The sequence below is a fragment of the Brachypodium distachyon genome, chromosome 2, assembly GCF_000005505.3.
Source record: "Brachypodium distachyon strain Bd21 chromosome 2, Brachypodium_distachyon_v3.0, whole genome shotgun sequence".
Classification (NCBI taxonomy): Eukaryota; Viridiplantae; Streptophyta; class Magnoliopsida; order Poales; family Poaceae; genus Brachypodium; species Brachypodium distachyon.
In genome coordinates this window covers 21,522,501-21,539,257 of record NC_016132.3, presented here as the reverse complement: position 1 = coordinate 21,539,257, position 16,757 = coordinate 21,522,501, and the positions used below count along the sequence as shown (strand labels likewise).

Genomic DNA, 16,757 nt, shown 5'->3' with positions numbered 1-16,757 from the left:
CCTGTACGGTCTCAGAATAAAACGGCATCGTCTTTTAGCCTCTTTCTTTTCATCTCTCTTGAAGGCTACAGCGGACCAGCCAGCCCCCAACGCTGCGCGGTGCCGAGCCGAGCCAGGTTTGGCGTGTCGATGCTGCTCTGGACCTCTGGTAATGGTATCGGGGTCAGCTAACTTGATAAGGTCGACAGGTCATGCCATGAACACCGTTTGAGCGGTGAAAATATCTGAGGCAAGGGAGAACCTCCGCCATGCTGTAGGTACCCAAGTCGGCCGCTCAAGACAGTACGGAGGTATCAAATGTTTTCCACCGAAAAGAAAAGGAATATCAGATATTTACAACGAGAACAGATGGTTGTACGGAGCATCTCAGAAAAAGACGAAGCGTGAATGCAGAGATGTCAGTGACTGCACAGAGCACTGGTGCACAGCAGGCGCTGTACTGATAGGTACTGTAAAGGCATTTCCCGAATCGTTTAGAACTCCTCCGTTTCTAGATACGTATCGCTGAAACCATGACAAGTGCTCCTCTTCCAAATATTTCTAAATATAAATGTATCTATTCTTAAAAGACGTCTGTATCCACGTTTCACGGCCCAACCCTTCTGTGACCGCGCCCTTCCTAGCTACGCGTGTACTCCATGCCGTTGCTCCCAACCGCACCCATGAGATTTTCTGCCATTGCACCGAGAGGGGCAGTCCTTTGCAATAAAATAATGGAAGCGACCGTCTGACGGATCTCCGCCATGGAGCCTAATTTCCACTTTAGCGAAGAATCGTGCAGCGAGCAAGTTAGGCTTGCTGGACTATGCATTTGGCACCCGGTTAGCACGCGGTGAGTGCCGGGATGGCCGCATTGGCAGCGAGTCACACGTTGCCTGCCGGCGCTTGACACCTTCACGTGGGGGGTGCCGCGCGTCCTGTCTGTCCTTACGAAGATGCTATCCTTTGTGGAGCACAACGCAGTGATGCAGCAAAGTTTTTGGAACAAAGCGGCCGCCGCTGTATATAAATCCCCAATTGGAACCACACTTCACTTATTTCAGCACAGCCATGAAACATGTGTGATATACATATAGTCTAAAACCATATGCACAGTTCAAATGGACTATTCATGCAATTGCCATGGGAACCAGAAGACTGACAAAAAAAAAGTTCCACCGGACAATGTGTCTTGTCTGCATCTATTTTGAGTCATCTGTTTTTTGACAGCAAATCGATGAGCTTAAACTTTGCACAAATGATGAGTTTAATTTCCATGTGCACCTTCAAACAGTTGCATTGCCATCTCAAGGAAATATTTACTTGGTCAGGTCAGCTAAGGGAATAAACCATACGATCAGACAGCTCCTTCCCTACAACCTTGACGTATCTGCTTAATTGCCTTTCTAGCTCACTGAGGTGTCTCCTCTCGATTGGCCCAACGACACTCTGAAGTTCCTGAAAGAGAAAGTCGAGCAAATCAAGGACATCAACAAACTGTTTCGCATGTCTGATGAGCCAAAAGTTATATGCGCCCACACAATGACACCATTACAAATATAAGAGACATCACAACAAAGGCCAAAAAAAAAATACAGTTTCCTATCCATCAGATTTTAATCATTATGCAATATAAATGGTTGTTAAACTAGATAAACCCAGAAAGATAGCTTTCGTTAGATGTTCCATATGAAAGACTTACAAAATGATGGATAGTTTAATAGCAGAAGTTTTACCAATGAACAGTAGTACGTATAAAGGAAAGATTAATGTCTACCTGATTGTGAGTTGGGACTCAAATTTGTGTATATACCTTGTATTTAACTCGAGAACTGTTCAAGATCATGATAACATTTTCAATTTCACTTATGTCAGAGCAATCCTCGCTTGTATCAGCATTGGATTCTGAACGAACCATATCTTCATCAACCATCATGTCCGATTCATCGTAGTCCGAATCTTCATCATCCTCATCAGTGGGAGACTCACAGTGGTCATTTTTTGCTGAAGATTCATCATAAGGACCACAGGTATGTGTTTGAGGTATTTCATCTTGCATCGTGGAGAAATCAGATAGAACAGAATACAAATTCTTATCTAGCAAGGGCTTGGCAACATCATACCGTACCCACCTGCAACGTCAGGAGTCAAAGATTAGAGGACACGCATAAGCATGGCTAACATGCACTTTCAATGGTTTAAGCTTCAGAAAATATTTTTAAGCAGTTGAAACTTTTGCATGATTTCATTAACCTATGATCAGGAACTCATGTCATATGGCATGAACTACACACAATACGCAGTGATAACAAGTCTCATTTAGAATGATTAACTGTAACTTCTTAAAGGAGATGTACCTACACATTTTTCAACTGTCTCTGATTCCAACATACACAACCTAAAATTTAAAGGGCCCCATTTACTTCCATACCAAAAATATTGTATTATATGCATCCTCCCCCTACAACTCCTACTGAGTCCAGAATCAGCCCCTAACTAGCAAATTGAAAAAAAAAACAATGGGACCAACATATTACCCTCTAATGTATTTCTTCTAACTTAATTTCTTCCCCTCTCTCCTCAAGGGCATACAGAGGGACATCAGAACTCCTGTTGCACTGAGAATGGAGGTCAGACAGTGGACTTGGGTGAATGGCAAGTTCTAAACGAAGGTAAAGACGCCAAGAGACAGGCGGCAACAAGATCTTGGGTGGTGCGTTTTGTCCTCGATCCCCTCTCTCTGGCCACACACATAATGGGCGGGCTCAAGCTCACATTCCCGCATTGGGCAATCAACATGGGAGTATCCGAGAGATGACACAGTGCCAGTACGAGACTACTGCCAGGCGGCTCACTGTGCACCGTACCATCCATGCATACCGGCAGGATGCCCATGACCAACTGGAAGCCAGTGCACATGCCTCAAGATGCAGGTGGTGCACACGCTCACTTGGGAGCTGATTTGTGGGTTGCTCTGTTCGGCGGTACCAATGCATTTGTCAGCACATATGCAACCTTAGATGCCACACCATCCTAAACAGGTTTCCGTAGTTGATGATTGATTTACAAGCTCAGTACAAAGTCCATGAGGGTAAAATGGATCTATTCCGATTGCATTTACATGAGAAAAGGACATATCTTGCAAAACAAGAGGAAAAACAACTTACTCATAACGGACTGGACAGAGAAGTTCTGATGGTCGATATGCAGCTTTGTATCTCATCTTATTGCATGAATGTATATAATAACCAAGGTAGTAGTACTGCAGGCTGGGGCAGCTTCTCTGTGTTGTCTTGACCCAGTCTATTTCCTTCAGAGCTGTATACTTTCCGAGAGATAGGAAAGCAAGGTCAGGATCCCAGAACAAATATTTGCTTGACAGACATTTAGGAAGTATGTCAACTACACCGACTGCCACAAGTTTTCCATCAATTCTATACTGCTGATGAAATGAACCAAACCCACATGGTGGAACTGTATTATCACCACTCACTGGAGGAACAAACACGATTGGTGTATCTACCAGGAATCTCTTGTATGAGCTTTCTGTAACTGTCTTTTCCTTATGCACTTTTGTCTGATATCTTTCGTACAAAGCAAACTCCTCAGGGTCAAAATGTGATCTTGTTATGCTAAATTCCAGCTTTCTTGCTTTTTGATTATGTCTTGCATTTTTTCTGTTCTTGGGGCTTTGTTTTGGGCTAGTAGACTTATCTGAAGCTTCAGCACCTGCATCAATGCTGGTATGGTTCTGAACTGCCTGAATGGTGGCTGAATAGAAATTCAGATGGCCATTACAAGCTTTCACTTCAAAACCAGCTATTGCTCCATCATGTTCCATAGTCGACACCAGCTTCTCTGCAATATAATTTGGAGAAAGATCACCTAGCACTGCATGTTTTTCTTCAGGCAATGCACGTCTAATTGCTGCAGCTAGTTGGAAACTTATATTACACGTGTAGACTAAATCTTGAACTGTGCCTCCTTTGTTTTTTTGTGCTGCTTCAACTACTTTCTTTTTTACTTGAGGTTTAACAGTCTTCACAACAGCTTTAGGAAGTTGGACATCAGAACCTAATATTCCACTTTGGAAGCACATTTCTATTGCCTTATTAATTTTGCTTGACAGGCAACAGATAAACTCGTCTTCTTTGACCAAACTTGGACATGTGGCTGTCCGATATTCATAAGCCAACACCCTGGATACTTTTGAGGTTGGTGAATTCATAGGTTCATCGTGCGAACGTTTTGTAGGGTTAGTCTTGCACTGTGGACTTCCAACTGGTGGGTCAAGCTCTCCATCAAGAAACCTGGACGTGGATGAGGTGAAGACTCAATGCAAGGCAATTTAAGTACTGAACTAGAAGATATACATTACAAACTTTATGGAGTATATACAGAAATAAAAGGAAATAGAACAAATTACATACCTTTGCATCCTTTTAAGTACACGGTCTTGCTCTTTGGAACAAATGAAATCACTTGCCTTCAAACGTATAGTATATGAGGGGCAGCATGTCCGTTCCATCTCAGGCTTGTAAAGAAAACTGCCAGACCTCCTCCACCCACGATCAAGGAGAGCTGTAAAAACAAGAAACATTTTACTATCATGGTGAAAACCATGTCAAGAAAAATATTCGATTGAGAAAATTTAGAGTGAATATTACATGGAAGAATACAAACAAATAAATTTTTACTAGACTAACTAAATCAGCTTTCAGTCTTGCTTCTATATAGCCTATAATCAAATCCATAATTTAGCAAATGCATCCTTGTTGTGGATAGCTTGTTTCATGGGATAAATTGTCTCCCCTGTTGCCAATTGCTATTTATAAAAATAAGAGTACACTCCCTTTTTAAGTGATCAGATATTATATTACATGCTGTTGTTTTTATATATCACGGTTAGGACCTATTTGTCTTTTTTGAGCGCACTGAGGGTAAAACATGAATGCATCATTATGTTATGCATCATCACATCACAAGTATGGACAATCAGGGATTAATTAGATGGAGGAAAACAAAACTTGATGTCAATATCGACAAAGGTTCATATCCTAGTATCACTATCCTGACGAAATAAAAACACATAACTGTGCTTATACACATTCGTAGTGAACCAAATCTCAACTGCAAATCTGCAGAGCTTCGGTCCTTGTAATGGTAGGACAAAATAACACTGGATAGGTATGAACAATTATATTTTCCAGACGTCTGCACAATTTTAGTAATGATGTGTGTATTTGTGGTCATTTATTATTTGCTGAGTCAACTTTTGAATATGGGAAGCATATAGGATAACATTAAATTACAGGCATGAACAGAACAACCATCCGTCTCTATAATCCACATCAGAAGTTAACCCACAGACCTTAAAATGTGATACCTTGATAAAATGGGTCTCTGTTTAAAGTGAATCATCTAATTTAACTTTACATAAAATGTGATACCTTAAAAAAGAAGCTGAGTCAAATAAAATCTTCATACCTTGATAGTCATCAGCTTTCAGACTGTTAGCCCACAGACCTGCAATATTAATAGGATAAGAAGGTAGCACAATAGCTTCATTCTTCTAAAGCGTAGAAGCTCGCGTCACATTTCATTGATAGGAAATGAATGATTTACAAGCCTAAGACTAGCCCAATAAACCTGACATGACCACAGAAAGACAACTAATGACCTACTGGACGGAATTTCCAACGGACACACACATAAGCACGGTTACTGATGTGATAAAGGCTTCTATAGACGTGTATACACATTCTTGATAAGAAAATGAAAAAGAACAGGAAAAAGGTATTGGCAAAGATGGTAAAAGATTTAATTATATTGTAAAGACAGAACTTGGTCCATGTCAACAACGCAATTAACATTAAAGAGTTAACATGCATGTTAATAGCCTATTTTTTTCATTTCGTTTTGTTTTATGGTAGCGGAACTGGACTGATCTTTCAAGTACAGTAAGCTGAAGTACAAAACCAAAACCAAGCCGTCTAAAGAATTCATATACTAGATTAAGAAAGCCAGCAATCAGCATTCACATACTAAATACACACACCCTTCAGTTGGCAAACAAAAACCATTTCATTACCAGCATAGCGTGAAAGAAAAACAATTCTACATGATAACCCCAATTAGAAAACATAGATCGGTTGCCTTATCAACAGTATCTAGGCTAAAAAACTCATCTCGGGATGATCTAGGCATGCATAACGCGTCGGCTTGACAGACCAGAACTGAAAAGTAATTTCACAGGCAACAAGAACCGATCCAGGTCCAAGTACAGCGATTTCTTTTATTGGAAGGGATTTCCGGGATGGTACCGTGGGAGATGCTCGTGGAGCTGGTGGATCGGCAGTAGCCGCATGTTGTGCGCCGCCGGCCGTAGTCGATCACCACCGACTCGCCGCCGCTTCCGCCTCCGGCGGCCACAGCGCCACTGCTGCTGGCGCCGTCAGCCATCACGCACAAGCAGGGGCCGATCTAGTTGGTGTGCCGGCACAACCAAAATTTCTCGAAGTCAGCGGGGTTTAACTAATCATATAGGCGAGTAAATGCTCATACCTTAGAAACCAATGGCCTAAATCGCAGATTCGCAGATGGGGTCGACTGGTGGAGACGGCAGGGACGAGATGAGGCAGAACGGGAACGGCGACGACCCGCGTGAGAGGAAGAGAGAAGGAAGGTACCGGAACGGAACGGCGGAGAGGAGTGGAGAACTGGAGATGGATTTTCGCTCAGGATGGCGACCACTGACCAGATACCTAATTGAAAACAAAACAAATTAGACCCTCATTTTTATTTTACCATAAAACTAGCGGGTTTGGGCGTTTCTGTTATGAAATGATGTTTTTATAGTTTTTTTAATAGTTTTAATTTGTGTTCGCAAAGATTTCGCAAAGATGCACTCCCTTTGTTTTTTATTATAAGTCGTATAATTTTATTCCCTTTGTGAATTCTAACGCGCACATTGCTTCTTCGGTACACGCAAGCACAGTGTCTGTTGCAGTTGCCGTGCGGAAGGTGTGCCCGACCATTGTCGGTTTAGTTGTGTTAATATTCGTGCAAGACGTTATACGCCTTATATTAAAAAAAGAGGTAGTATTGTATTTGGAATAGTTCAATTTTTTTGAAATGTTATGTTTGGTATATTTTTTATCTAACCAAAATATATAGTTTTTTATTTTTGTTTATATACAGATCTTCTGATGATAAGACCGAATGTTTTGAATTCCTATATTAGTTTGAATTCATAACACATTGTACTATAGATTAGATAGCCATTACATGCTTTAGCATTGGTTTTTTTATTAACATTGTGTGCATACTAAAGAGTTATCTTGTACATGTAACATGTGTTTTCGTAGTATTTAAATTATTATTTTTGCATACGAAAGAATTATCTGAAATTCTTTTATTTTGTTCGAGAAACATGGTACAGACGCAGATGCTTCTCACTAGATGTTTATTATACATTATGTAGTCATTACATGTTTTACCAAGAGATTAGGCCGCGTACACGGTTAGGTCAGCTACGGTTGACACGTATTTTGCCCGTATCCCTAGACCATTTTTTATATTTTTAGAAAATATTTAATTTTCCTATAGGACTTGATAGGTTAAGTTTTCCATTTCATTATTCACCCAGCGTTTCCGCGTCAGTCTCCGCCTCTTTGATTCTCACCGTCATCCGGCGGCTCCGGCCTCCCAGCCTTCCTTCCTTGTCGGTTGATGCCTTTCATCTATTGCCGCCACCGCTCGCTGTTGCATTCTAATTTCTTTTAGGCATCAATAATAGCATCGAATTTCGTATTTTAAAAGAATAATTCACCAACGGGACTTATCGGTTCTTCTCATCCATCACCTAGCGTTGCACAGGATTGATCTATTATCCTCATCACTCAGCTAGCGATTCCGCCTCTGCGATTCCATCGCGGCCGCTCGCCGACCGTCCGTCGTCGTTGTTGCCGCCTCCTGGCTTCCCCTAGCTATCTCTTGTCAGCCTTCGGTCGCCTCGTCGTCTCCTCTGTTCCTCCACTCGCCGACTGCCAAGGCCGCCTGGCATCTCCTGGCTCCGCGCCCATGCACGTTCAGGAGCTTCTTATCGGCCTGCCCAAGAAGGGCTAGCTCCGAGCAACGTCGTGTCATGTGACGCATGGTGATCATTGATGTCGACCGTACGTACCATCGCGTCCGTGTTAATTGGCCAGTTGTGTATTGTACCTTGGCTAGCTAGCTAGGTATAGCTAGTCTTTGATCGATGCATACGGGTGTTTATCAAAATTGCACTCGGATAGGATTGGAGCACGACTTATCGCTCCCGACGCTCACGCCAACAACGACGACGGCCTCGACGGCTGTGCCACGTCACTCGACCTGGCTGCTCCTCCTCCAGCCAGCGCTTAAATCAGTAATTGCAGGCCCTGATCATCTTGCCGTCCTCCCGCGCTTCGTCCCCGGCGGGCGCTGCGCAGAGTTGGCCGTGCAGAGGGCGCATAACATGCGGCCGATGGGACAACAGTTTTGGGTCGTACGATTGGCTAGCCTGGCCTTTTGATTTTGGATCATGGTGCTATTTGCCTAGTCTGGTTCGGTTTGGATTCCAATTTTCTCTTACCGATTTGATTTAATCTAGACCGTACGATAACTTTTGTAAAGAGGTAATTACATCACTGGCCCAACAACTTGAGAGGTGGGAGTAGTTTAGTCCAACAAGTTGTAAAATGAGCAAAACTAGCTCAAAAAGTTGAGATTCGGGAGCATTTTAGTCCAATTAGTCCGAATTGGACACGTGGGAGCTAGATGGAGTCCCATCGGGAGAGCTCCTGGAGCGTGACGGCGCAGGAATCCCCCCCTCTCTCTCTCGATTGTCTTTCTCCCTCTCTCTGATTTTTGTCCGGGAATCGCTGGCCTCTTTCCTCTACTGGATCTGCCGCACCGGCCTGCTTCGCCCAGTGTCGTCCACCTTGTCGGCGCCGCCTTCTCCAGACCTGCTGGCCACGTCTCAAGAGGTGAGTGGGATGCGTAATAACCGTAGGGGGTTTTCATAAAAAAAAAAAACCACAGGACATGTGTCAACACCTGATTGGTTTGGACCTCTGAGCTCATTTCGCAACTTGTTGGACTAAATTGCTCCCACCTCTCAAGTTGTCGAGCAAGTGGTGCAATTACCTCTTTTGTAAAATCTAGACCATAGAATTTCTACTATTTTAATTAGATTTTGGAAGTAAACTCGAAGTAATAGTTTGGAAAGTTATTTGATGATCCTTTTATCTCCTTTAACTTTGTATTACACGAAAAGGTACATTTAATTTTATAGGTTGATTTAGCTATTTACTTATTTTCAAATTAAGCGTCCCTTAGTAAATTATGTTTCTATCTTCTGCTTTTACTCCCGCAATTGGCTCCCTTACATGCAAAGAATTTAAGCTCATACTTAATTACCTCCATGGTGTAGAGCCTAGTAAATTATTTTATATTTGGATGGAACACATTTAGCAATTAATTCATGTGAATACTTTGCAAGTTTGCACTGGACACATGTCCTATATCATTATGTGGTGTTGAAGTGATTAGTGGTCCTTAGTAAGGAGTACCCTTACATTAGTATACTATACGACTTTAAAACTGATAAACATAGATCAAAGTCTTATTAATTGTTTACCTCCAGATGTATAAAAGAAAAGATACCCCTCCGTCTAACAAAAGATGTCTCAAGTTTATTAAAATTTGGATGTTTCTAGACATGACTTAGTGTATAGATGACATGACTTAGTGTATAGATGCATTCAAATTTAGTCAAAGTTGAAACATTTTTTATTGGATGAAGGAAGTATAAGAAAAGGTAGAATAAGTGGAATGGAGAATTGGACGTAGAGATTACCTAAAGTTGATGCGCTGCAGCGGCTCGGTGCCAGAACTGATGCACTGCACGGAGACGACAAAATCATAGCAAAAGACCTGAGGATTGAGAGGACGGCGGCCAGCGGCAGCGGTGCACGAAACCGTACGTGAGGTACAGCGTGGTGGCGATTTGATCGGGGGAGAGTATTATTGAGGTTCAGGCGGTTGGTATAGAACGAAGAAGGATTGAAGGATCGATAGAGTAGAGCGTGTCCTGATCGGGATGCTAGGTTCTCGTTAGCGATGGCGTCGATAGATGTTTGTTTCTGTTCCGGTTAGGCTTCCCATAATTTCAAACAACCAAATCAGATTTCAAACAAATCTAAACCTTACAATAACTTTCATAAAATTTAGACCATAGAATTTCTGCTATTTTAATTAGATACTTCCTCTGATTCTAAATTCTTGATTCAAATTTGTCCAAATATGGATTTATCTATTTTTTAAAAACGTCTACATACATGTAATATTTTCGACAACAATTTAGGATCGGAGGGAGTATTAGATTAGATACTATGACATGGCTATGTCTCAATCGTTTGATTTTAAGAAGAAGAAAAATCTTAGTTGACACATCAGATCTGTTGGATTAAAATCAGAGTGTTATCTCTGTTCTTTTTTCTCTCTTCTCTCATGTGTTGCCGCTGGATTAAGATCCAATTGTCAAATATGTCGACTTATCTCTAACTACAAAACACATGACACATATCAATAACAAACCATTTACGATTGATACAATTATTACTAGTTTTAGTTAAATAACGGGCTAAACAAAAATATAAAGAGAATGATATACTACTAATTTTTCAACCCGAGATCTCTCCCTTTTCCGTTATTGACAACGGAAATACAAAAGTGTCTCGCACTGGCACAACAGCAGAAGAACTAGGGAATGAGGGGGAGGAAACCGGAAAGTACTACTATATTGGATAGTACGAATTGTAGTTGTTTTCATCTACTCCCTCCGTTTCTAATTCTTGTCTCAAATTTGCCAAAAAATAGATGTATCTATTTCTAAGAAGTGTCTAGATACACGTAATATTTCGACAAGAATTATGGAATGGAGGAAGTACATGATTTCTTCAAAATCAACCTGTTATGCAGAAAAAACATGTGATGCAAGAAAAAGCTACACAGTGCACAAGCGACGGAATACCGCTGCTAAGTGTTAACTGACTCTTTTATGAATGTGTAAAGATTAATAAGTTTACATTTTTCTTTTCATATACATAACTACCAATAACAAGCTAGTCATTGCAATTTTTACAGGAACACTAGTACACCATTTAGACCTACATAGCACGGATCATCGAGATTGATAAAAAAAGTCATCGCTGATGTCTCTTGGACGATTTGCTTACCACTGAAACGATGATCGATCTAACTTAATAAAACACACGTAGGCCTATGGGTTGGAGGTGTTGCTGAGTTATATCTGTGGTTCTGCCTATTCTAGACTGCTATTGCACAATCCAAGTTGGTTCAAGAAAGGGGACCACTAATTTAGCGGAAGAGCACATTTTCGCGGTGAGCCAGTGGTCTAGGTCAAACGTTCAAGCCTGCCTCTTCTTTTAAAGGAGGATTCAAGGATGGACAAAGTCTCCAAAAGATTGGGTCAAATTGAATGTGGACGCAGGCTTTGATGCTGACTCACTTTTTGCGACCAGGGACGCAGTGATCCGCGATCATCGTGGGAACTTTGTCTCAGCAACAAACTGGAATATCAATATCGTCGCTGATGTGGAAGCGGCTGAGGCTCATGCTGCGGCGTTAACAGGATGTTCCCGAATGGTCATCAACTCCGACTCGTTGGACGTCGTCCAAGCACTCACCGCAGGCTCTCAGCCGAAGACCTTGCCCGTGCCTTGTTTAAACCACCAACCCCCCCCCCCCCTCCCCACCCCACCCCCACCCCATAGTACCTCTCTTCCTCAATGGTGTAACTATTATTTCCACGAAATAAAAAGGTATTTTGCTGTTCAAACAAAAAAAGCATGTTCTCAGTTTTTAGGGCTCAAGTCTACGGTCTTCTTTAATCCAAACATTGTAGTTTCATCTCCATATTCTCATTTTTAAATGGGTCCAAGGATGGCCATCCATACACGGAAGATTGAGAGAAGGATTTTTAAATGGGGAGTGTTACGAGTAGAACATATTAGAACATGATAGTATGATTGGCCCTTTCCATGGCGATCCAATTTGCTTGCTGAAATAAATGCTTCATATACCATATCGTATAAATTCGAGTAGGATGATTTGAAAGTGTTGATTGTGCCGATTGATTTCAATTTTTCAAACATAAAGCTGCGTTAAGTCCTTCGAAAGCATCATGATCATCAGCCCACATTAATTTTTGCTGGGTGCTTTAACTGATGAGTAGAGAACTAGAGATACCTCTGAAACCTGAGTCTATATCATTTTTTTTCTTCCAACAAAGCTAGATTACATTGCATTCGGACACAGCAGCGGAGCACAATTATCACAGTACTTGCAGTTCAGTTCAGAATTTAATTTCCGTGACGAATATAAGATTTGCTAACATCCTTTGCATTGCAGCAGAGGGATGGCATCTTTATCGTCTCAAACTGGGGCTGCTTTAATTACTGAGACACCAAACTGATGATAGCTTATTGAGAACTAGTTGCAATGACTGTACACACAACAGAGTGCCGCAACAATACCCAGCTGCTGCTACCTGCTAATGCTTTCTAGTTTCTACTACATCCTTGAGAGTTAGCAACACGCCATCCAGACCGTCATGTGACCGTGCATATATAGCAAGCAGTACCAGAAATGTTTCATGTTGCATCCATTTTGAAGCCCAGGCTCATGAGAAGCTGCTGCATGGCCTTCCAACCCCAGAGCAACTCACGTTCAAAACCTCCGGTCCACCCATTCTTAACTGGAACGCCATCCTTGGTCAAGATGCTAGCATCATCAGTTCCTTCAGCATAATCATCATCAGCACACTTCGTTGGACTGCCATTCGGCGGTTCTGTGTCTACTTCATCATGACGCTCATCTTGAGTTTTCTGTTCATTCATCATCAACTGATTCAGAAAGAAAAACACATTGTGTGAGACATAGCCATAAAATTCAGATAACTAGTAGCACACTTCTCTAAAAAAAAAGCCCTGAACTGTTCCAGTTTACACCCATGTCCTTCCACCTTCTAATGAAATGACTGATCAAATTCTTGTTCTTACACGTTCTCTCATAATAGGACCAGAAAACCTGTGGAGTTCCAACAAACTAAAATGGCACAGAATTTTGAACGATCACTTGTCTATAATTCAGGTCAGACACATGCAACTTGCATCGTCACTCCCTCTCAAATCTAACCAAGCTACAATCTCAGACTCCCTCTCAAATCTAATCAAGCAACAACACAATCTCCATTAACGAAATAGAGTGACTAATAAATTAACAGAGGCCACATTTCAAACAGCTAGCATACAAGGTACACCGAACTACTTACGTCCAGCAGAATAGCTGATAGACCTGTGGGATTTCAGTAGTAAACAGAGTAAATAAGCTACTTGTATATCTATTGTCTGCCACATGAAGAAGGTAGTGACCGATATCAGAAAACCATTACCTCTGTCTGGTCAGCATCATCTTCATGTGCCTTCACCGATTCCCCTTGAAGAGAAGCAATAACAGCAACTGTTGAGTTCTCGTCATCCTCACTACTTGATTCGTCTTCTTTGATCTCTGGATTGTCATCCACTTGTAGCTCATTTACTGAAACAACGCCGTTTCTGGCATTACCATTGTCGGCAACAACTGTCTCCACCACTCCAACTGAAGCGTCTCCCTCCTCTGCTACTTTCTGCTTCTTGTGATCAACCCAATCTTCGTAGACCACCAACGTCTTTGCGGTTTCACCGGTCTGTACGCTTCTATTAGCCCCATTCTGCCAATGGAACTTCCCCAGGGAATCTAGCAGCAAGAACTTAAACTCAACCAGCCTGTTGGCCGGCAAATCCTGGACAAAGAAGAAACGAGATGATGAAGTTACTCAAAAGAGGCTAGAGCATCAAACATTGTGTATAACTGAGTCTTACTTTCTCTACAGCCCAATCGTGGCCTTCCGACCAATCCAGAGCTATCGCATTTGTTGGCTCCCAGAGGCCGAGCGCAGGGTCGTCACCAACCAGGAGGAAGCTATGGCCGAAGGTGCACTGCTCTTTTAGCACAAATCTGACACGCACCGTACTCCCATGAACTGCTTGCAAGAGATGCACAGACGGTAAGAACCGAAAGATCAATCAGGATGAAACAGGTTTGCTGAATCAGGAGAGGGATTCACCAGCAGGGCGAGAAGAAATCTCAGCAGAAGCCGCATTCATATGGACGTCGTCAGCCTGATGCAGCAATGACGCACACACGGTCAGACCTTGGCCATCAATCAGACTATGACAACGAGACATGGGCGGCGCACACCGCCGATTCCGATTTGATGCGTACTAACTAAACTAACCTCTGAGTCTAGCGCAGCGGCGCCCTCCTGTGCGGGCGAGAGCTGGTCGAGGGGCTCCGGAAGCGCGGCGACGAGCACCCTCACGCGGGCGGGCCGAGGGAGGCCGGCGCCCACCACGACCCGCCGCGACCCCCGCGCGCCGCAGGCGACCCGGACTCGCCCGAAAGCCCCGCCTCGCGGGATCGGCGCCGCCGCCACCGCAGCGGGCTCCATGGATGGGGGTTTCCTCTGGCCCTGAGGCCTAAACCCTGCTTCGCGCAGGTGCTTCACGAGGCGAGGTGACGACGAGGTGGGCGTGTCAGTGAGTCTGCGCCTGCGGTTCGTGAATCAACAGACAACGGGTGGTGGTACTTGGGCGGATTCCGGCGGTGGGGCACGGCACGACCTCGTGGGGACGGCGGCGAGGGAGGAGCGGACAGGTGCGTGCGCCTACGCCGTTGAGGTGTGTGTGCCTGTGTTGGGGACGGGGCCGTTGGATCTCGCGCGTCGGCAGGAGGACGCGTCTCGGTGTTCGGGAGAGTTCCACGCTCCAGCCGTTTACGAAGCCTCGCGGGTCCAGCTAGTCAGCTCAGCAGCTCGATTGGCGGCTCCTGGGTTTTGTACTTTTGTTGCCACCGCCCACCGAATTCCGCAAGTCTCTCTTTACAGCAGATTGAGTGCGTAAACAGGAATGGACAGCAGACGGGATAAAATACAGGCCAGCGAATGCAAACATCGGAAACTTCGTTCAGGCGTGTTGGTCTCATGCCCCGCAGCAGCGCAGAACCAGGTCACTGAATTTGCGATCTATGACCTGAGGGCAAGGAATGGATCTTTGTTGCCGGGGATCATCGTATCAGATTGAGCGACTGTTGGGAGAATGCTTCAAGGATCGGAAGAGACGGATCTTTGCATGAGATGGAAGTATGCTGAGGCTTGCTCCAGTTCCCGACTTGGCAAAGAGGGTAACAAAGTGGCTCAGAAGCGTGGTGGCGGCTTGTTTCGCTGCCCTGCATCACGGCCTCTTTGATACTTTCTCCCACCAACAAGATGTCTCAATTTTCATTAAATTTGAATGCATTTATACACTAAGTCATGTCTAGACATCTTTTATTGGACGGAGGGAATAGAAAACTTAAAAGATTTGAATCCTTCGGATTTCTTTCCTATGTGGATTGTTTGGTTTGTAGTATCACATCTCATAGAAAAAGTTCCTAAGGTTCATTTGCGCTACATTCCATAGAAAATTTTCCATCCACTCTAATGTGTAACTCCTACGTTTTCTAATTCCTAAAATCCGGAGAAGTCCTTAATGAGTTCATTTTTGTATTGATTGAAACCACATTATCCCATGATGAATAAAGCTTATACAAAAGAAAAAAAAGAAAGAAAGAAAAAGGTGAATAAAAGACTTGACATGCCTTATGCTTTTGGGAATTGGAAGCAAGCGGGCGATTATAGGCCAACAAAAGGGCCGTCTATCAAAATATCACCAGCTAACAGGAATGGGCAAAAGTTCCTGCGTTAGTGATCTCCTTTTGTATTGATTGTGACCACATTATCCCATGATGAACAATGCTCTATCTCTTGCCAAGAAAAGAGGGCTATCTATTGGAATATCGACCGCTGAATATCACCGGCTAACAGGAATGGGCAAACAGGAATTCTCTGCATACCATAGATTTTTTCCAGCATGCTTGCATCATTTGCAACAGTCAAAATTATGGCAACATCTTTTTCTATATATGTGCGTTGCAAAACATATGGTACGAGTTTGCAGCATATCAAAACAATCAAGAATCCTATATTGACAGACCTTTAAACCATCAACAATGGAGGCACCTGCCCTTTGTCCCAACTCTTTCCCGAGCCCAGCATCATGGGGAATCACCATTTATAGCTCCATGAAAAGCATCTGGTGGAGGTACAGAGAGGACAAGCGCAAAGGAGAGGAGGATGAGATGCATGGCATAGAGGAGGACAAGATGGAGGGAGAGAGCGCACACGAGAGGCAAGAGCAAATCGCACCCTGCCGATCCGATTCGTCCCATTCAATTGAGCACTGGCGCTGCTACCCAGACAGCGTGATTTCCAGCCAATAGCTATGTTGTGATCCTCCATTTTTTAGTAGGCACTGCCGGTAGCTATCCCCTCACCAGAGCGCTAGACAATGGTATCACCATGCTCTAGTTTTTAAAACGCCATGCCCATCTGCTACTCCAGAAAACATCCGGTAGAAACCAAGCTCGAATCATCATTCAGCATGCACAGGGTAAAACTAACCCAAGCGTATGACTAGTTGACATTACAGAATGCGCAGGTAAAACTAACCGAAGCGTATGACTAGTTGACCTTACGACTCATGAGAACCATGGTGAAATCTTTTAAAATGAAACTTCAGCCTCAGGGTTTT

The 16,757-nt window shown here is 43.3% G+C and overlaps 2 protein-coding genes across 3 annotated transcripts; both read right to left on the bottom strand.

Moving 5' to 3' along the window:
- Window positions 1-1,047: 1,047 nt before the first annotated feature.
- LOC100827158 (arginyl-tRNA--protein transferase 2) lies at window positions 1,048-6,726 on the bottom strand. 2 transcript variants are annotated; one of them, XM_003568295.4, is made up of 7 exons: window positions 6,544-6,726; window positions 6,303-6,462; window positions 5,467-5,505; window positions 4,410-4,560; window positions 3,147-4,289; window positions 1,793-2,111; window positions 1,048-1,437 (listed from the first exon to the last, which is right to left on the bottom strand). In XM_003568295.4, the coding sequence occupies exons 2-7, from the start codon at window positions 6,439-6,441 to the stop codon at window positions 1,312-1,314; spliced, it is 1,917 nt and encodes a 638-aa protein (XP_003568343.1). In that variant the 5' UTR covers window positions 6,442-6,462; window positions 6,544-6,726; the 3' UTR covers window positions 1,048-1,311. The 2 variants fall into 2 exon arrangements, with proteins under 2 accessions (XP_003568343.1, XP_010231315.1); XM_010233013.3 differs by having other exon boundaries at window positions 1,757-2,111; window positions 6,544-6,703.
- Window positions 6,727-12,273: 5,547 nt separating this feature from the next.
- LOC100844062 lies at window positions 12,274-14,973 on the bottom strand. Its single transcript, XM_014897959.2, has 5 exons — window positions 14,366-14,973; window positions 14,195-14,249; window positions 13,950-14,110; window positions 13,481-13,870; window positions 12,274-12,932 (listed from the first exon to the last, which is right to left on the bottom strand). Exons 1-5 carry the CDS (start codon window positions 14,576-14,578, stop codon window positions 12,681-12,683), a joined length of 1,071 nt encoding a protein of 356 aa, XP_014753445.1. The 5' UTR covers window positions 14,579-14,973; the 3' UTR covers window positions 12,274-12,680.
- Window positions 14,974-16,757: the final 1,784 nt, after the last annotated feature.